Genomic DNA, 22022 nt, shown 5'->3' on the forward strand with positions numbered 1-22022 from the left:
CTCATAAAATCTGATGATGTTGGAATCTTGACAGATAACAAATTAATCTGGAGGAAAATTGTTGATTGGAAGTTAGTAATGATGCGAGTTTCTCATGTAGTACTGTTATAATATCCTGTACCCCCCCCACCACCACCACCCCGACCCCTCCTGAAGGTACATATCAGGAATTTGATGATGAATTGCAGAGAAGAGGGTTGGGGATGGAATTGTTCATGAGTGAATCTTGAAACTTGGACTAAAAATCAGTGTGGTGCAGTATATGCATATGACCAAGCTTACAGTGCACTAATAGGTGTTACAATTGGGTTAAATACTACAGTTTTAAACTGCTCCAAATTGAAATTGCAGAAGTATAGATTTGCAGTATTTCTCTCATTTTTACAAGCACTGTCATGATGACTATGACATTTGTGGTATTTGCAGTGCTGTATTAAATAAATAGTGTTGCTTTTGTTAAAAATCAATGAATGTGTAGCACACTTGATAAAACTACAACTTATTTTTGACTTAGTTACTATAGACCAAGGAGGGGGGCAAGTTTTTCTGTAATAAGAGCCACATATTACTTTTAATACATTTTTGAATGTTCAAGAGCCACAGAAAATATTATTTTAAAATTGTATTTATAAATAATAAAAAAATACAACTATATAGTAGTCCTACTCACCAAAGAAGAATATGTTCAATCTCTACGTGTTGAAGGCTTTGATTGAGTCTTCGTTTGTGCAGTTATTTAAAATCTGGCTGGTAGTTTGTCAAAGGTGTTCTCAGAAGTTCAGTGAGGTGGCTGTTAGGGAAGATAGCATGATATTTTGACCTTGACAAATTTCATTGCAGAGAAGAGAGAGAGAGATTCATAGCAGTAAGTTGTCCCAAAAACAGAGAGTATTTGGAAGCCAGGTCTCTGCAGTTGGAATACTTTGGTTCTGGGATTTGTTTCCAAAAGTTTGTTACAGATGAGCTTTTATGTACCAGTTTCAAACCTATATCTGCGGTAAAGGTGCAACAACAGGAACATCCATCGTTGATGACATCAATCGCAAAAGGATTCACAAGAAATTCAAAACATGGCTTTAACTTTTTTTAATTTCTCAAATCTATTCTCAAAATCATTATAAAGTGTTTAAGTTTTCTTCTTATTGTTTCAGTTGACTGTCATTGATTTCAGCATCAGGAAAAGCAGTTATTCTTAATTTAATGTGGGGAAAGTGCTCACATTTCTTTGTTGCCAGATTTCTTTGAAAAAGCTTTATTTTATTCTGAAAACTGATTGGGCAAGTTCAATCTTTGTTTCCTTCCTTGAATTATCAGATAACTTCCTAATAACTTTGTTTCCTTCCTTCTTGAAGTGTCAGATTTAAATATTGGAGGTGTTGTATTACATCGATAAAGAACATCAGATCCTGTATCCATCCATGAACTTCTAGTTGTGGGTGTTTCTTTTTCTTTTCTTTAATGAAAGCTATGATTGGTTCAAAAAGAGCAACAAACTTATTCAAAAAATTGGTAGTAGTTGATAGTCATCTTACAATACAGTAGAATGAAATATCACTTGGCTTTTCTTCAAGCTCCAGCTCCTCAATAAAATTTCTAAACTCGTGGTGTGTTTTTGCACTTGCCTGAATGAAATTCACAATTTCTAAAATGCAATTTATGACATTGTTGAACTTGAAGTGTTTACTTTGCTAAATGCTCAAGGTGAATGATACAGTGAATAAAGAGACATTCAGGATAGTTGATATCATGTGTCAATTGCCCAACTAGGCCAGTATTTTGACTTACCATAGCTGGTTCTCCATCTGTTACAATGCTAAGAAGTTTATGCAATGGTAGTTGAGCATTTAATAAAGCTTTGTTAAGTGCATTTTTCATGTCAATACCTTTTGTGGTTTCCTTTATGCTTATCAAGTCTAAGAATTCTTCTTTTACATTTCCATTGTTTGCAGCATAGCAAACAAATATAGCTAGCTGAGGGATATCTTGAATGTCTGTAGATTCATCCAGTGCTAAGCTGAAAGCAACACAGCTTTTCAGATCACTCTGCAATGAACATACTATTGTAAAACTATTTTCAGAAATATGTCTCTCATCAGTGTGGCAGCAGATAGGAATTTGTTCTATTGCCTGTTTAAGTTTTGAGTTCTCTGGAGTGAGAATTGCAATCACATCACTAATATTCTTTTTTACATATTCTCCATGACTGTAAGGTAGTTTACTTCGAGCAATATTCCAAGCGATAACAAAACTAGTTTCAATAGTCAAATCACTTTGCTTACTGAGGGGAAATAGGCTATTTTGTTGAGTGGCTAAATTATATTTCAAACATTTTATCTTGTTTTTTTGCAGTTCTGATTCAGGAGGAAACTCAGATACAAACTTTTTATGATTACATTCATGGTGGTGCTCTGAATTACTGACTTTAAAGTGGCTGATGGTTGTATGACAGATAAGACACGGAGCCTTTTCACCCTTAACAGTAAAAGCAAAATCGTCCTCCGATTGTTGGTTAAACCTCTCTTTTCTTGTTCGTATTTTTGTTTTATACTCTTCTGTTGCTCAGTCATTTTAAACAAGGGTTTTATATCTTTCACTAAAATCAATCTTAAGTATTTATTAATCAGAAAAGTACTTTTCTACACTACACTAGTTATGTTCTGCTACCACCACAGGAGCGTAACTTGTGTGTACTGCATGAAGAGTGATGACTCAGAGTCCAGACAATGGAGACAGTGGGTAATGCAGCAATCATAGTAGTCACTTTTGGAACTAATTTTGGTGGGAGCAGCACAGGCCATCAAATGTCGAAACACTTTTTACCAACCAAATGCGATAATAAAATCACATTAACAACCCCTTTTGACCGTACCGTTTAAAAGCAAAAAATTTAAAGTTTCAAAATATCTATTTTTACTTTTCTTTAAAGCATTTATGAAATAAAATATTCTAATATTGGTACATACTATACTACTATAGATTATTAATATAAAAGTTTAGAAAAAATGGCAATGAAAAATTGTCTCATGAGCTGCAGTTTGCTCACCATAGCTGTAGACATAATTTTGTTGTTTTGGGACTACAAATAATCTGCTTGAAACAAAAATTTAAACAAATGGATAACTTTTAATTAGGATCATAAATTAGGATTTCATGAGTTTCTATCCATTTAGGACAGAAACTCATAAAAACAATAATGGCAGTAATATTCCATGTAGCAATGAGTTTGAGGCTGTCTGGTGTGAAGGCAAGGTTAGCAGGATAAATATATGGTAAAGTGTTGCTACATGTAGACCTGGCATTTCAGTTGCTGGTGAAATGCATTGAAATGCAAAGAAATGCATTGCCAAATTTACCCTGATGGATACTAAATGTAGAGAAATTTCATGATAAGAATGAAGGAGAATTTATTCAATTGTTTCAAGACAACTTTCTCAAGCAGCATGTGAAAGAAAGAACTCAAAGTTGAAGAGTATTAGATGTGATCATAGCATCAGAAGGGGTTTAAGCTAAGAATGTGATTATTTTACCACCAGTTGGGGACAGTGATCATGCCATACTTTCCTCTAAAGTACAGTTATATACATGTTCTAATTCAGACATGTAACACACTCAACTACAAAGCTAGAAATTATGACAGACTCAGGAGAATACTGTCTTTGTTCCCATAGTATCAGTTACTGAGAAAGATATCAGCAATGCAGAGAAGCTTTGAAAATAGGCTTAGATGAAACAGTATTTGTGTGTATTCCTAGAGTCTGAAGAATAAATAGGATTAGAGTGCAATTTATGTGCAACCTTATTAAGCAAGAGATCTAAAAGAAGAAGATAATGTGGAAAAAATATGAGAATAAGAGTAAGAAGAGTTATGAAATTTATAAAGCACAGGCCAAAAAATTTACAAGTATTGTGCACAAAGGTAAATTGGAGTATGAAAAGAATTTAGCTGTGTAGGCTAAAGGCAATCCAGAAAAATTTTATCATTATTATTATTATTATTACTTTCATTATCATTCGACTTCCATGGAGTCAAGAGACTCATTGCAAGAGGTCCCACTCTCTCTCTCTCTCTCAAGAGAGTGGGACCTCCCATACACACACATCTCATCATACATTGACTTAAATCATTCATTGTCTCTGCATTCACAACACACTCAGGCAATGCATTCCCATCACTTACCACTTTCCATGCAAAAAGAAATCTACCCTTCATTCCCTTGCTCACATCCTCCTTATACAGTTTCCAAAGATGGCCTCTTATTCTCTCTCTCTCTCTGTTTCCAGATACTCTATGAAAAATCTCATCCACATTAATCTGATAATTACCCCATAACTTATATGTCTCGATCATGCCTCCTCCCCCCCCTTTCTTCTATCCACTAGGCTCTGCAGTTTGCATTATCTCAATCTGTCCTCATACTCTAGTTTTCCAGAGACTAGAAACTGACTTAATGAATCATGTCTGAACCCCTTCCAACAACTCATCATCCTTTTGAAAACCAGGCAATCAAATCCATATTCAGTCAAATCATAGCCTTGTACAATAGAATCATAACATGGAATGTTTATCATCATCACTGACCAACATCATCTTCCCATAATCATTCTTTCTTCTACTGGCTGTAAATCAGAAAACCTTCCTAGGATTTCTTTTACCTCAGTTGCTAACTGCTACACGTAGTACACTTTCGCTATCCTTACCAAGCGAGTCACCTTCCTTGCTTGCTCTTTGTACTCCTCATCTTGTGCTGCCTCTACAATGCCTTTTTTTTCTTTGAGATTACATGCTTCACCTCTTCACTCATTCATTTCACACCTACCTTATTTAATCTCCTGACCTATGGAATTTAAAACTCAGTCATTACCTCTGCCAGAGATAGTTCCAGAGTAGAGACCAAACCAAGCAGCATTGATTTCCTTTCCATCCAATTACTCATTTCATGCTATGTCATAATCTCCTGCTTTATAGTTCCACATATAACCCTTTCTCACAAAAGTCCTGATATGGCTGGTCACCACCCAAGTGATCACTTCATGGTCACTTTCACCAACTGGAGGAAGATGTGACACTTCATTTGCAATAAGATCTTCTGATGAGATAATCAAATTCCAGACTCTTGATCCATGTGTAGCCTCTACTATGTACTGCTTAAAATAGTTGTCCCTCAAAAACTCAAGATTTGTCTCTAGAATCAGAGATATCAAACTTAGCTCTCAACTGTTATGCAATTTGGTTAGAGAATCCTGGAGACCTGCACTGGATATGTTTCAGAGTACGACATCATCCCCATAAAGCAGAGAGCTAAGTTTGATATCTCTGATTCTAATATCAAGTTAAATACCACTTTCTTTCATGATGTGATCCATTTAGATGATGAATATGAGTTGAGATAATGTGCATCATTGTCTCACCCCTGATTTTACATCAGACCATTTTCCTGTGTTGCTTTTGATTCTAACTACTGACTTACAACTTAAACATAGACTATGTATTGTTCTGTATAATGTTCTATTTTTCTCTGTGTAATATTCTGAGAAAGAACAGATTGCATCAATGGCAGTATCACATCAAAAATCAGGATATTAGGAAAGAACTTGCCATTATTAGCATTTAGGAATGTGTTAATAGAGCTAATCTCAGGTGGGGGGGTATGGTCACTTAAACAGAATGTGAGAGAAAAGATTAGCAAAACAAGTGTTCTTTGTAGTAGGAGTCAACCAGGTTGGCAGGAAAAAGATCCAGAGGATGACCAAGATGTAGATGGATTCATACAGTAAAAAGCACCTTAAAAGACAAAGATATAAGTTCTGATAATATTGGAGTCTTGACAGATATCAACTTAATTTGGAGGAAAATTATTGATCGGAAGTTAGTAATGGTGTAACTTTTCATGTAGTACTATCATAATTATCCTGTACACTCCCTGAGGGTAGACATCAGGAATTTGATGATGATGATGAATATTCTATTTACCCCATATAATTGTGGTATTTTGAAAAGCTTTGATTTAGGGACCTTGTCATATGCCTTTTGCAGTCTACAAATCTTAAGTACAGATCCTTGTCATATTCCCATAATTGTGCAGCTATTTGTTGTGCAGTGAAAATCTAATCTTGACAACCTCTGTTTGGCCAGAACCCAGCTTGTTCTTCTCTAAATTTCTGTTACACAATTTTACTCAACCTCTTTTCAAGTATGCTTGCATAAATCTTACCTGAAATGCTTAGTAAAGAATTCCTCTGTAACGCAGCTCGTATTCAGCTTTATTCCCTTTTATGTAGATGGGAACTATAAGAGCCATACTCCAATCTTCTGGAATTTGACTTCTAACCAGCCCTTCTGAATTATGCCGTATATCTGCTACAAATCTTTTATACCTTCATATATACCTTTATACATTGAGACAACTTCCTCAAGCAGCATGTGACAGAAGGAACTTGATGTCAAACAGTATCGGATTTGGTTATAGTGTCAAAGGGTGTTACAGTTAAAGATGTAACTATTCTGCCTCCAGTTGGTGACAATGATCATGCAGTACTCACTTTTTAAAGTGGCTAAGTTTATGAATGTCTCATTCAGAAAAGGTTACATACTGAACTACAAAGCAGGAAATTATGACAACTGAGGAGTATACTGAGTTCATTGCAGCAGTATCGGTTGCTGGTAATATTATCAAGCAAGAGATTCGTAAGAAAAGGATGATGTGAAAGGAATACCATGTGCATAAGGATGATGTCCGTTATGAAAATTATAAGCAGCAGGCAAGGAGAGTCGCAACTGTTGTACGGAAAGCTAAAATGTAAGTATGAAAAGAAGCTGGCTCTGCAAGCTAAAGATAACCCCCAAAGAATTCTATCCATATGCTCCAAGTAAAAGAAAGAATGAATGTGAAAGAATAACCCTACTGAAAGCAGATGGTGTGAGGTGGTGACAAATGCACAGAGGTTGCTCAACTAATGAGTGCCTATTTTGCTAAAAGCTATCAATCTGGTGTATCAAACATTGAGTTCACTGCTACGTCTTCACTAGATGAAGAAACTCAGGTGTATGAGGAGGAGGAGGTATTAGAACTGTTGCACAAAATGAATCCAGCAATAGGGACTGATGGGATATCAGCATGGGTGCTAAAAGAATGTTCAGCTGAACTGGCTGTTCCTTTAACTAGATTTTATAATTAGAGTCTCAGAACAGGTGAGATTCCACAGGAATGAAAAGAATGTAGGTAATCCTGTTGCACAAAGGTGGTGCAATAGGATTCAAATAGGTGCAAAGACTGATGTATCCAACTATCGACTAGTCAATATCTTGAGTTATGGGGAAAATGTTGGAAAAGTTGGTTAGGGATCACATTCAGAAATGGGTTGACAGTGAATCTCTATTTTGCAATGAGAAACATGGGTTTACTAAGAGGGCGTCCTTGGAAGCTGAGAATGAATGCTGCTAAGAAGGGAGTGAGATCTTGATTTTTCTCTCATAGATTGGTGGTGATTGAATGGATTGCCATTGTATGTTGTGTGTGCAATCAGTGTTAATGAATTCAAGAACAAGTATAATAGCTGTTGCATGTAGTATGCAGCCTTCCTTGATGAGTCTCTCTTAATAATAATAATAATAATAATAATATTTGAGCATTTGTGGTTGAATATTATCTATTAACTATATTTCAAGTTTTCAATAGCTTTTTCTATCTCAACTATTGATATGAAAGTTTATTTTTCACTTGGTTAGACTATAATAAATTTAGTTTAATCCTTTATCCACATGTGAGCATACAAAGTTTGCACCTGAAAGTATCTTCAGGACTGGGGTAAGGTGGTACAACACCGGGCAACTCGTTGCAAAGGTGGAGCAAGCTAACATCACTCCTATCTCAGTATCTCCCATAATGCAAAACACATCTCCTTGCGGATATGTACACGTGGTACAGCTGCCAAATGGTGTGCCACCTTTTTATTAAATTACTCTGGATTTAGAGAAAGATGTTGAAAGTTTATTTTTCACTTGGGTTAGACTATAATAAATTTAGTTTAATCCTTTATCCACGTGTGAGCATACAAAGTTTGCACCTGAAAGTATCTTCAGGACTGGGGTAAGGTGGTACAACACCGGGCAACTCGTTGCAAAGGTGGAGCAAGCTAACATCACTCCTATCTCAGTATCTCCCATAATGCAAAACACATCTCCTTGCGGATATGTATAATGTTATGCATTAAGGGAAGAGCCACTACCCAGACTAGTTTCGACCTTTATTGAGGTCTCTTCAGTGGGTGCCAGGCCAAAGTGGAGATACCAGGCAGAAGCATTAGCAAGGTCATCTCTACCTATAGGAGCTGCCAAATGGTGTGCCACCTTTTTATTAAATTACTCTGGATTTAGAGAAAGATGTTGAAAGTTTATTTTTCACTTGGGTTAGACTATAATAAATTTAGTTTAATCCTTTATCCAAGTGTGAGCAAACAAAGTTTGCGCCTGAAAGTATCTTCAGGACTGGAGTAAGTTAGTACAACACCGGGCAACTCGGAGCAAAAGGTGGACAAAGCTAACATCACTCCTATCTCAGTATCTCCCATAATGCAAAACACATCTCCTTGCAGATATGTATAATGTTATGCATTAAGGGAAGGGTCACTACCCAGACTAGTTTTGACCTTTATTGAGGTCTCTTCAGTGGGAGCCAGGCCCAAGTGGAGATACCAGGCAGAAGCATTAGCAAGGTCATCTCTACCTATAAGAGCTCGTTTTTCAAATTCTTCCATATAGAAATTGGCAAGGGGGAAAAGGGGGGGGGACCCATGGCGGTTCCCTCTATCTGCTTGTAGATTTTGTTCTTCCAAGAAAAATACCCAGAGTTAATGGCAGAGGAAAAGAGATCTAAGATGTCAGAAGGGAAAACTTTTTGTAAGAGAGATAAGGTGTCAGTTAAGGGAATATTAGTAAACAAAGAGGAGATATCAAAGCTTACCAATATGTCTGCTTTATTCAAGGTTAAATTTTCTATGAGGGCTTTAAAGTGGGTCGAGTTTTTTATATAAGAAGTGGACCTTCCAGTGAGGGGGGGGGGGTCAGAGAGTTGGCCAGCTGTTTAGACAGTCTGTAGCAAGGTCGCCAACTCTCTGACCCCCCTCACTGGAAGGTCCACTTCCTATATAAAAAACTCAACCCACTTTAAAGCCCTCATAGAAAGTTTAACCTTGAATAAAGCAGACATATTGGTAAGCTTTGATATCTCCTCTTTGTTTACTAATATTCCCTTAACTGACACCTTATCTCTCTTACAAAAAGTTTTCCCTTCTGACATCTTAGATCTCTTTTCCTTTGCCATTAACTCTGGGTATTTTTCTTGGAAGAACAAAATCTACCAGCAGATAGAGGGAACCGCTATGGGTTCTCCCCTCTCCCCCCCCTTGCCAATTTCTATATGGAAGAATTTGAAAAACGAGCTATAGACTCAGCCCCACTCAAACCTTCTATCTGGCTAAGATATGTAGATGATGTGTTCTCTATTTGGCCTCATGGCCCAGACACATTAGACTCCTTCCTCAGTCATCTCAATAACCTACATCCAAGAATCCAGTTTACTATGGAAAAGGAAAAGAACAATTGTTTACCCTTCCTAGACACCTTAGTCACACGCCTGCCTAATGATACAATTGCCTTCATTGTATACAGAAAACCCACACACACAGGCAGATACATTCACAAACTCTCACACCACCACCCCTCTCAACAATATGGCATTATTAAAACTCTTAACAAGAGAGCCCACAATCTTTGTTCCAGTGGAACCGCCCTCACTACTGAGCTTAACTACATACACAACACTTTCCTCTCCAATGGCTACAGCGATCACAGTATCAAAAAAATAATCAGTTCCTCTCCCATTCCCGGTCCTTCTCGTCAACAAGAATTTAAAAATGCCATCACCATACCCTACATCCGTGGCACATCCGAAAAAATAGCCAAGATTCTAAAAAAGGACAACCTACACACAGCATATAAGCCCCACCGCAAACATGCTACCCTTATCCGTTCTACGAAAGATCAGCTCCCTCCTCTCTCTCTCTGCCTGGAGTTTACAAAGTACCCTGTTCCTGTAAGCTGGCATACTTTGGACAGACAGGCAGATCAGCATCCATCCGCCTAGAGGAACACAAGTCTTACATCTGTAAACACAACTATGGTCATTCAGGCTTGGCTGACCATGTCTTGGACACCACCCACAGAGTATCATGGAAGAAAACCACCATGCTCCATCACAGCAAATTCAAGAAAGAGAGACTATTCTTAGAAGCAGCAGCAGCTCTTAGAAATCAACCAAATCTTAATAAATACGGTTGCATTAAGCTTCCGAAAATTTGGGAAACACTCATCACCAGAGATCCTACTTTATATTCCAGGCCACCTACAACCGCCCTTAGAGGGCGCTCCACCTAGATAGGACTTTAGTGTCACCCACGTGGTTGGGTTTAGTATTGTATGATATTTGTGTTATGTTACATTAGTTATTTTTGTAATCCCTGTAGATGTCCTAGTGACTAGGACGAAATATAGGAAGTATTAAATTCTTTTTAATCCTTTCTGAGTGTTGTAAAAAATCCATTAAACCTCCAACATTGTCTTCACAGCACTTAAGCCTCTATACACGAACGGAATATACAAACAAAGTTAGCACATGAAGTCACTTCACGACTGGGCTACTTCTATATAGAGGCTAATGACTTCATGTTAATTGCCTTAGTATCCTATAATGCAATGCATTATGGGAAGGGCCACTCCCCAGACTGGTTTCAGCCTTTATTAAGGTCTTATCAGTGGGAGCCAGACCCAGAAGTAATAGCAGGGTTGAAGTAATACAGAATTCATATTTCCATATACAAGTAGTAAAAGAGTGTTACAACTTTTACTAAAATACCTCTAGATTAGAGATATACATCGTAAGTTTTTTCAATTGGTAATACTATAAATTAAAGATGCCAAGAAATCATATTCTTGGTTTCATCCTTTATATATGATTTCTGCATATATAAATTTCACTTCATGGTCTGACTTCCACTGATGAGGTCTCAATAAAGGTTGAAACCAGTCTGGGTAGTGGCTTTTTTCCATAATGAGCATTATACATGTCCATAAGGATATGTGCATTGCATTATGGGATACTAAAGAAATTGATGTGAAGTCATTAGCTTCTATATACAAGTAGCCCAGTTGTGAAATGACTTCACGTGTAAACTTTGTTTGCTTAACTTGGATAAAGGATAAAACCAAGAATATAATTTCTTGGCATCTTTAATTTATAGTATAACCAATGAAAAAACTTGATGATTAAGAATAATTAAGAAATGAATGAAAATGATTAAGAATTATATTTATTGAACAGTATAACTTGTAAAAATTTACAGTAATTTAATTCAATATCTTTTTCACCTTCATGATAATTACAAATATTTATCTCTTCTATTTTATTATTAAATATTTTACTTCTGACTGGAATTTATCCACAAAATACCCCTATTTATTATTATTTTTTAAGTTTTTTTCACTGTGCCATTCAAATTATATACTGCTTTTTGTAAATTATTTTCTATATCAGATGCTATCATCATGCAAACACTAATGTGTTTGCATGATGATAGCATCTTTAAAATGATAGTATCTTTAAATATAGTATCATCTGAAAATGATGGCATCTTTAAAAACAAATAAGTTATTTTGTATTTTAAAACGAATTATATTTTTTTAAAAAAGGAAAAATTTGAATATCCAGTATCAACTAAAAGTTTAGTCAGTAACATTGGAACAGATTCATTTCATTGCACACAGTGCAAGGATACTTTCAAACCGAATAGACCTCTAGTATTGTTACGACATCAAATAGTTTTGGTAAGTTTTTAATATGTCAAATATTTTTACTAAGCTGAATTTAAATTTAATTCAAGATTTTTAAATTCTGAAAATGTATTTTAAAGAGCTATATATTAATGGTTAGTAATATTGTATGTACTTATTGCAAACAGAATATTCTCTGCTGCCTTCTGAAAATGAACTAATAAAAGTAGTTGAGTTATTTTCAGTAGATAATACTGAAAGGTACTTCTTCTTTCAAAATAATTAATTTGCCAAATTGTTTGATATCCCATCATTTTGATGCAAAAATAACATTTACTTATAAATTGAAACTTGTTCTTATTTAAGATGATCCTTGCAAAATTTTTCACTTTTCATATATATATAAGTACTTCTTTGGATATTCTGTATTGCAAATCAAATGTAGGGATGTGACAGTTTTCATAGCAGTGTATGATATGTACACACAGGTGCACACACACAGAGTGCTAGAAATAAGTTAATCTACTAGCCACAAAATAAAAATAATTCTCCCAAGGTATCAGTTTGCTTTATATAAATATTGTTATAGATGATGTTTTTTTTTTTTTTTTTTAAAAACTATTAAATGTTATGATGACAGAACAAAGTAATACAGTACACATAATTGTACAGAAACATCCTTTCCTTTGGAGGATTTAAAATGTACCCCATAGTACAGCTCATTTACACAAGGGCTTCATGTGTAGTCCAGTGTATCTTGTCTTATTAGCAGAATACCACTTATTAACTGATTTATCAGGAATAAAGTCCTCAAGAGAAGTGCCATTCATATGTACCATCTAATAAAAAGGAAGTTGGTGACCTCAACTTCCCTTTTATTAGATTCATTTGACCAAAACCTCTGTTGTGTCGCTTCCTTTTACAACTATTTTCAACTTTTTATGCTATATATCTCCGTAATACACTATCGGGTAACACGTGGTACCTCTGAGGGACAATGGAATTTCCTCGAGGACGAGGCAGTGCCAGAGTATCAGAGTGTCTGAGATTTACCTCTCGTAAAATGCCAAGAAATTTATTTGTTTCGCTGCGCCACTTAGCGCTATTAGATTATTAATATTAACAACCAAGAGGTAATCTCAGGACAGTACTTAATGATACCTATCAACTTTGCAGACATGGCCAAAATATACCCTTTTCTAATATCCGATGCACCGCGTATTTTATAAGCGGTGCATCGGATTCCAGAAATCACAGAAAGTCGTTGTTAGAATCAAAAGCAAGGTTTATTAATTCTCAAAAGTAGATACACTTAATAACATTAATTCAAATCCCATCTTAAGGGAGATCCATACAAAGCATAAAATGTTCAAACACTACTATTATACTTATAACATATTATGGAGCAGCTATCTAAAGCAAGAACTATATTATTAACACTCTCTAATGCATTATTTATGTATTATTATCACAGTTATTCCAAAACTCCGTAGCTCTGTCAGATTACTCAAGATAACATTCATATCTTTCACAATCTCTTTATAATTTGTCAATTCTTCACTCTAACCATATCCTTAATTTCATTCAATATAAAAGCAAACTTTAACAAATTGACAGAGAATAAGAATAAATTCAATATCCTTCTAAAGTGATAGCAATACAACCTTATCCTATATCATTAATGTTCCTTTTTATAACATATCAACATGGCACAAATCTTTTATTCATATTCAGTGAAACACGAACAAAATCTACTTATCTTCCCCTATGGTTCTTTATCACATCATAGATTCACAAGAAACTGGCCTTCTGTGGACAGCCGGACTTGCTTTTTTCTGCGGAGATACTGCCGTCGAGACCCAGGACTGCCTTAATCGGAATCCCTCCAGTACAGGGCACTGGCACCCTTCGCCACCACAAGAGGGGAACACACAGGAGATCCAGGAACAAAAAAAGCCTTGTTTCAGGGTCGCATGACCCTTATATTTCCCTCTTTTCTTCTCGGCGTTTCTCGCCCCATTCGATGTCCAGCGAACTCTCACGTGCTATTACGTCACGGCTTCCATTCTCTTCCCCGCTATCGCATGTATGCTGACGTCACATTGTTTGCTTTTGGCGAGCCTCCCTCGCGCATGGCTCCATAACCTTTGGACTTGACCCCCCCCCAACTGTTGAATTTGTGCTTACATTCTATAATTCTTTTATACATGTTATTTTATAAAGCTCTGATAATGTTTTACATTTTCAATATTAATTTAACCTCATTCGCGAACGAGGTTAAATTAATAATGAATTAATAAATTAACCTTTTTATGACAGAACACACTTGATATACATATACATATTACTTACTTTACTTAGAGGCAATTTACTGTATTTATTTCCCTTTTTTGTTTGGAAACCCATGTTAGATTGTGATAAGATAGGAGTTCATAAAATTCCAATCTATCACAATCCAACACCTCATTCACAGGATGATTTTGTGCTTGCTGGCATAATGGCTACAATTTCAAGCAGTTTTGCAAAAAATTAAAACCTCTCCTTATCACTCATAGTTCTTTCAAAAAGAGTTGTGTTTAAATTTGTCACCAAAAATTTTAAATCATACCACTCTTTCACCAAAATTATTGAAACTGTTTCTTCGTTATCATCAAATATTTCTTGCAGTGTTTACCTGACATCTTAATTTCTTTTCCCAAAATCTTTCATCTCCTCAAGCTAAGAAATGTACTAAATAATGAGACTGCTTTGGCATTTTCTGATTCATTTTCACTAAATCTTTTTAATGAAATACCTTATTTCTTCATCTAATACAGGGGTCTTCAACAGATGGCCCACGGGCCGCCTGTGTAGCTCTTTGCTGCAGCCCGCCGGCCATTTTGAAAAAATAACTACTTAACGTTAAAACACGATTAAATAAAAAATAATTTCACTGAAACCTGCCAACCACTAAGCTGTACTGCAGTATTTAGAATTGTAAGATGCTTTCCAGATTCACAAGGAATACTGTGCATTTGATACTTTACATAAAATCCTATAAAAATAATTATTAAATAGACATGCTTCTTCAGTCATCTACCAGCACCAAGCAGTACTTAAGTACTAGTACTAATATTGCAGGTTGATGGCTGAAGCAGTAGTTCGTTCCAGTGCACTACATCGAAGGTTCTTGATACTTTGTTATTTTCATATAAATACAAGAGGATCTCATCCACAGTCAGTCAGTTGTGAACAGTGTGATATTCGTGTATAAGCGCACGCAGGTTCGTTGTGTCAGCCATAGCCTATTGTGATTTTATATTGCCAGACTTTTTTCATTAGTGTGAGACATATTCAGTGGATAATAACTGTTACGTTACACAGCCATTTTGGATCATTTTTTGGGTTCATCACTATAACGTCTACGAGTAAAAAGCGTAAATCAAGCGATTCTTTTCGAGTTTTTAATGAAAAGTGGACCACTTTGTACTTTTTTGTGCCGATTGATGATAAGCCAGTGTGTTTAATTTGTTGTGAGTCAGTGTCAGTATCAAAAGAATACAATATAAAATGACACTATGAGACAAAGCATGCATCCAATTTCGATCACTTTCAAAGGCGGCTTCGTGTGAACAAAGTGAACTGTCGCCAAATTGATTTAAAATGCCAGTAGGGTACATTTAAAAGGCAGAGGGAAGAGAGTGAAGCATGCGTCAAAGTAAGCTATGTAATAGCTGAAAAAATTGCTAAAAAATCAAAAGCCTTCTTGGACAGCGAGTTTGTGAAAGAGTGTCTCATCACTGCTGGAAATATTCTGTGCCCAAATAATAAGGAAGTGTTTAAAAAACTGAGTTTGTCTGGGGTAATTGTAGCATGACGTGTCAAAGAACTTGCCAATGACATTGAAGGAACTTTAAAAAAATACGGTCATCTGAATTTACGTCATATTCACTTGCTTTAGATGAGAGCACAGATGCAACGAGTACAAGGATACAGCACAACTTGTTATCTTTGTCCGTGGCATTGATCAACAATTCAATGTGATAGAAGAACTGTCATTCCCTTCATATGAGCACTAGCTCGTATGAAGGGAATGACGAAAAGCACTGATATTCTTGAAGCCACCAAGAAAACACTTCAGTGTTTTGACCTCAACTTAACCAACCTCAAGGGTATGGTAACTGATGGTACCCCTGCTATGATGAGAAAGAACAAAGGGTTTGTTGCGCTGCTACGGAAAGAACCGGAACTAGAAGGAAAAGATTTCATCCATTACTACCGTTTAATCAACCTGGAGAATTTGTGCGCAAAAACTATTGGATTTGAGAATGTCATGAAAGTTATTGTGACTGTCATCAACATTATTAGGGCAAGAGGATTGAATCATCGTCAATTCCAAGAGTTTTTGACCCAAGAGTGCGAAGCAGATCATGGCGATGTGGTTTATTATAGTGATGTGCATTGGTTGAGCAGAGGGAACGTTCTTAAAAGAGTCTTTGACTTAAGGAGCAAAACACAGCAGTTTGTGCAAACCAAGGGGAATCCGATTGCAGAATTTAACGATCTGAAGTGGATAACTGACTTTGCTTTGTGACCGACATCTCATTGCATGTGAATGACTTAAATACGCAGCTACAATCCAAAGATCAACTGGTGCACACTCTGTTTGATCACATCAAAGCTTTTGAAGCCAAGCTCAACTTTGGGAGGCACAACTCACAAAAAAAGACTTAACTCATTTTCTGCTTCTTGCTGAGTCCAACTGTTCATCTCTTGATGAATACACTACAAAATTAGCTGTGTTGTGAAGTGAGTTCGAAGAGAGATTTAGTGATTTTCGTAACCAACAGTCTTCTTTAGATTTATTTTCAATGCTATTCAGTGTCAGTGCTGCCGAAATGCCAGGCTCAGTACAAATGGAGCTGCTTGAACTCCAAAACAACTCTTTTTTTGAGAGAAAAATTATTCAATGTGACCTTGCTTGCATTTTACAAAGACCACATTTCTGAGGACACATTCCCTAATGCTTACATTTTACAAAGACTACATTTCTGAGGACACATTCCCTAATCTTTGCCAGCATGCTTTGAAGATGTGCACTTTGTTAGAAAGTACATACTTATGTGAGCAGTTCTTCTCCAGAATGAAGCATGTGAAGTCCAAGACAAGAACTCAGATTATGGACCAACATCTCAAGAATATTCTGCGCATAGCGACTTCCAACATTGATGCCAACATCGACAAGCTGGTCAAGGGAAAACATTGCCAAGTTGCCCATTGACATTATAAAAAATGAATGTTTTCTTCATTAAATTATCTTTTTTCAAGTATTGATTGTATTTACTTATCGTGAATCTGGAAAGCATCTTACAATTCTATATATTGTAATTAGGCCAACCGCACGGACAATTCTTTTTGTCCGCACAGTTGGCCTAGTGGCTATGTGCTTCGCAACCATATGCCTGGGGAAGGAGTGTCCTAGGTTCGATTCCCGTCGGTGACGTGAAGAGCTGAAGGATCTTCCTCAGCCATAGCCAAGTCAGCCAGTCTTGGGCGTGGACAGAAGGGTTTTTCCCCCAGTTTATTCTGGGGTTTTTCATCCCGCAAAGCAGGCAAACTGGCCTTGAAAACTCAACACTACAGGCCATAGGATACACCAGGGCATAAGGCTGACCACCTTATCCTGTAAACGGAGTGAGGTCCGATGATCAATGGACCCTCGACACCGCAAGGTAAAAGAGGGTATAAGGAAGATGATGATGATGAATTATCTTTTTTCAAGTATTGATTGTATTTACTTATCATGAGCCTGACTCCTACCTGTGCTCTTAAAGCTGAGTTTGTTTATTTTTATAGGATGTTATTTAAAGTATCAAATGCACAGCATTCCTTGTGAATCTGGAAAGCATCTTACAATTCTAAATACTGCAATATAGTATAGTGGCTTGTGGGCTTCATTTAAATTTTTAATGCGGCTCACACTGTCTGAAAGGTTGAAGACCTCTGACCTAATACATCATTAGATGAAGGAATAATGTATTTCATTAAAAAGAATTTTTTCATTCAACATTTGAATAGCTCTGCATATGCACTATCCGAATACCATTTTATATACACTATTTATGTTATCAAAAAATTTCCTCTCAAAAAGGCATTGTGGAGCTTTTTTCATTTCTTTGCATTCAAGGTACTGTCCACATGGTATTTTGTTTGAGTAATTAGTACGTTTTCTCTTTGAGAAATCAGTGAAAACTTTGAATAAAATTTTAAAAAAATCTCAGAGAAAATGGATTCTTCTTGCAAAGCAATATGGCTTCATATTCTTTAACAAGCTTTTTGGTTAGGCAGCATCATCTCTCTTTCAATTGTGTATTTCTTTCAAATGCAGAGTAGTTGTTAACATGTGCAGTCAGTGCTTTCATTATATTAAACACCCACTTTACTGAATACAGATACTTGAACTTTAGGATTTTTGTTTGTAACATGGCTGCTAATTTTATTAATTCTTTCAGTAGTTTTGGTGAATTCTGGGAAAAAGTATGCATCCCCCCCCCTGCTGTTTCAATTTCAGAAATAAAATGAACATTAATAAATTCAAAACAACAAAATTCAAATTATGTGCAATACAACATGTTGATACGAACTGTCACATCTCTCTATTTTGCCACTAATCCATTGTTTTTTTTTCCCTAAGCATGTTACTTGCTTCATCTGTTCCAGTACCTGCTAACCAATTGCCAGTCTACTGTGGTAAGATTATCTTGTTCATTTCACTCTCTAATGTATCAAAGTACTCTTCAGCTGTGGAGAGGAATTATGAAAACAAATGCTTCTTTCCATTTCCAGTTTTTATCAGTAGAATTCATATAAAGGAAAAGTTCCTCCTCATTTGAAATATCTGCAGAATCATCTTGAAGAACACTCACTCTAATAGATTTCTTTAAATAATTTTTGCTCATAATATAATAAAATTAGTTTAATCCTTTATCCAAGTGTGAGCAAACAAAGTTTGTGCCTGAAAGTATCTTCTAGCTTGCTCCACCTTTGCAACGAGTTGCCCTGGTGTTGTACCACCTTACCCCAGTCCTGAAGATACTTTCAGGCGCAAACTTTGTTTGCTCACACTTGGATAAAGGATTAAACTAATTTTATTATACTCTAACCAAGTGAAAAATAAACTTTCAACAAAAAAAAATTTTTTTTTGCTCAGTGACATCAGCTATAACACAAAAGTCTTGACATTTCATGTCATTATGGTACTGTTCTACTGAACCTGTATCCGTATCGTGATTATTAGCAGGACTATTAGATTTTAAGGTCAGTAAAAGGTTTATTGAATTAGCTATATAATAGTTTGTATTAAAAAAGCACTACTAAAGGTGTTCAAACATTTTGCAATCTGTTTTTCTTTCACAATCAGCTAGAGGTATGTTTTCCAGTGATTTCTAACTAAGTCTGTGCCACATTTTTGTGAGAATTGGATGCTTCATGAAATGTAATTTCTTCATTTCAAAAAGTCCTCGAAAACTCTGTAGTAATCTACAGTTATTGTCAGCTGCACTAGAACATTCCCTATCTGACTCCTCTTATTATTTATTTCTCTTCCTTTTCCATTTAAATTTATTGCTGATGAACTTCCCTCATATATATATATATATATATATATAGACACACACACACACACACACACACACACACACACACACACACACACACACACACACACACACACACTTGACCCCCTTGAAGAATGCAGGTTTGAATTGCATGGTTCCACTTACATGCAGTTTTTTTTTTTGTTTTTTTTATAAATATATTGGAAATTTTTTTGGAGATTTGCGACAATTTAAAAAAACTTGCAGACAAACCGCATAGCCTGGAAATATCGAAAAATTAAGAAAAAGTTAGATATGTCATGAATGTATAAAATATGTGTAGATATAGTCTATTTTATCATTTACTACCATAAAGTATGCACAAATCTATTATAAGAAGTTAAAATTTATCAAAACTTATGCACACAAACACTTACAGACCGTACATGCCCATTGGCAGTCGAGAGAAATGTAAACAAACATAAAGATGCAGTATTAAATCATAGCTGCATAAAATTAACTGTTATTAATTAGTTGAATTAATTAGCATAAAATGAAAATTTTATAATGATTCATTCATTATTGTATAGGCTAGGCTACCACGAAACAATAGCATTGATTTCATAGGCTACCATAAAGCAATCATATTGCAGCTTTGCTAACAGTGCATGAATCTTTATACCTGTAAATGAACATGAATTTCTTTTTCAGATTATCTTTTCATTTTTGATGTCTAGTATTAATAATACGTATAACATCTACAGTGTTTTGTATCATATAATGCAATATTGATGTAGGTACTTACAGACATATGAGTTTATATATGTCTCGTAAACAGACGACATAAACTTACAGAATCGATAGAGTGCAGTACTGTAAATATATTTTCTCTTCCTTATGATTTTCTTAATAACATTTTCTTTTCTCTAGCTTACTTTATTACAAAAATATAGTATATATATATATATATATATACATACCATACAAAATATGTGTTAATCGACTGTTTATGTTATTGGTAACGCTTCTGGTCAACAGTAGACTATTAGTAGTTAAGTTTTGGGGAATCAAAAGTTATACGCAAATTTTTGAACAATGCGGGGAGTGAGTGCTCCTAATCTCCCATGTTGTTCAAGGTCAACTGTGTATGATAGACGTTTAAGTTAGTAAGAATATTTTATTGGATTAATCCAGAGGAGATTATAAAAAAAGTAGAAAGTGAGAGGGGAAGAACTAGAGGCCATCCTTTGAAGTTATTAAGAATATGGTGAAGATGGGTGTGAAGAGTAGAATTTTTACATGAAGTACCAGAGTATGTTGTTAATGCAGGAAGTGTTAAGGATTTAGAGGGTGTAATAATAATAATATACTTGGAACTGAACAGGAAAGAAGGTAATTTTTAGGGAAGCAGATAAGAGCAACCAGCTTGATATAAAGTTTGATATTAGTGCAGAGATTATATTTCTTTAAAATTCTGATAATTTCTTTCAGAGATTCCCTGCAGATACAGAATAGTAATAGCATTATTGTCATTTTTTCCTTGAGAATGATGTGAGATGAAAGAGGATTAAGTGGTTTGTTTAGTTTTATAGAATTGCCCATTAGGTAACAAGATGTGAAGAATAAGGTTGAGTTTAATTTTGAGAGAAGCTAGTTAGAATGTCTCTGCTAACTAGAATTTTTATAATACCATATTGTTGGTGGGAAGGGCATGAATTTTGTAACCTATGTAATTTTGGTGTCTGTAAACAGAAAAACAAAAGAAGGCTAGGCTATTGTTATTTAATTTTTCTATAGTAACCTGTATTCTGAAGTGCTGACTATTGAGATGGAGGAGAAAAAATATATGTCTTTGAGCTATGTTGTATCCATATAGAGAACACACATCATCATCAGTGGCTAAGATATCCAGATATATAGTTTTAAGGTGGCAGAATCAGAGGCATGTTTTTCAGAATGTTCCATATAGAAATTGGCTGGAGGGAAGGGAGGAGAAAGAGAGAGGGAAGTACCCTCTGTTGGTATAAGTTGTCCTGCTGAAAAAAATAATAAACCAAAATGGATAACAGAATTGAAAATATCAGTGAAATCTAATGGGAAACTTTATACTTTCAGATTAGTCTCTTCCACTATGTGGATATTACATTTCTCCTATTGCATCCCTGAAGATACATACTTCAATATTGAGGCAAGCATTAGTCATTAAACCCTTGTATAATTCATTTTAAATACCAACTTCATTCCATTAAACTCTAATGTGTTTACAAAAAAAAAAAAAAAAACAGTTATTGTATGCACTGATTTTTCTGTAGGCTGAATATAACCAGTAGACTGTTATTTACCAATTTGGCATATACAATTATTGTATAGATTCTTATGACATTTCCCTTTTGTTTATCATTCTGAGCAATGGCACTTGGTATACCTGATAGTCCACCATACTTATATTCTTGCTCTCTGAACAGGCAGTAAAAAAATAAACATGAGAGGAGCATCAGATATAAAAAACACATCTGATGATACTTTGAAACTTAGTCCATTCAAATATGTCTCTTTGCTGCTATTATACTTTTTGTGTGATCATGGCCTTCAGTTGGACACCTGAAAATGTATTTGAAAGCCAC

The 22022-nt window shown here is 35.5% G+C and overlaps 1 protein-coding gene across 7 annotated transcripts in view; it reads left to right on the forward strand.

Annotated features, from left to right (window-relative positions):
- Positions 1–22022, forward strand: part of LOC150108400 (F-box DNA helicase 1-like) — a 378469-nt gene that overhangs the window by 355750 nt on the left and 697 nt on the right. For all 7 annotated transcript variants that reach the window (XR_016548131.1, XM_090390741.1, XM_090390746.1 and 4 more), the window contains one exon: positions 11744–11878. Coding sequence is in view for 6 of the 7 variants with exons in the window: in XM_090390741.1 (XP_090246867.1) it covers positions 11744–11878 (135 nt within the window). In the remaining variant the exon portion in view is untranslated. The remainder of the gene's footprint in view (positions 1–11743; positions 11879–22022) is intronic.

The sequence above is a fragment of the Typopeltis vanoorti genome, chromosome 3 (assembly GCF_054136105.1).
Source record: "Typopeltis vanoorti isolate ZY-2024b chromosome 3, IOZ_Tvanoo_1.0, whole genome shotgun sequence".
NCBI lineage: Eukaryota > Metazoa > Arthropoda > Arachnida > Uropygi > Thelyphonidae > Typopeltis > Typopeltis vanoorti.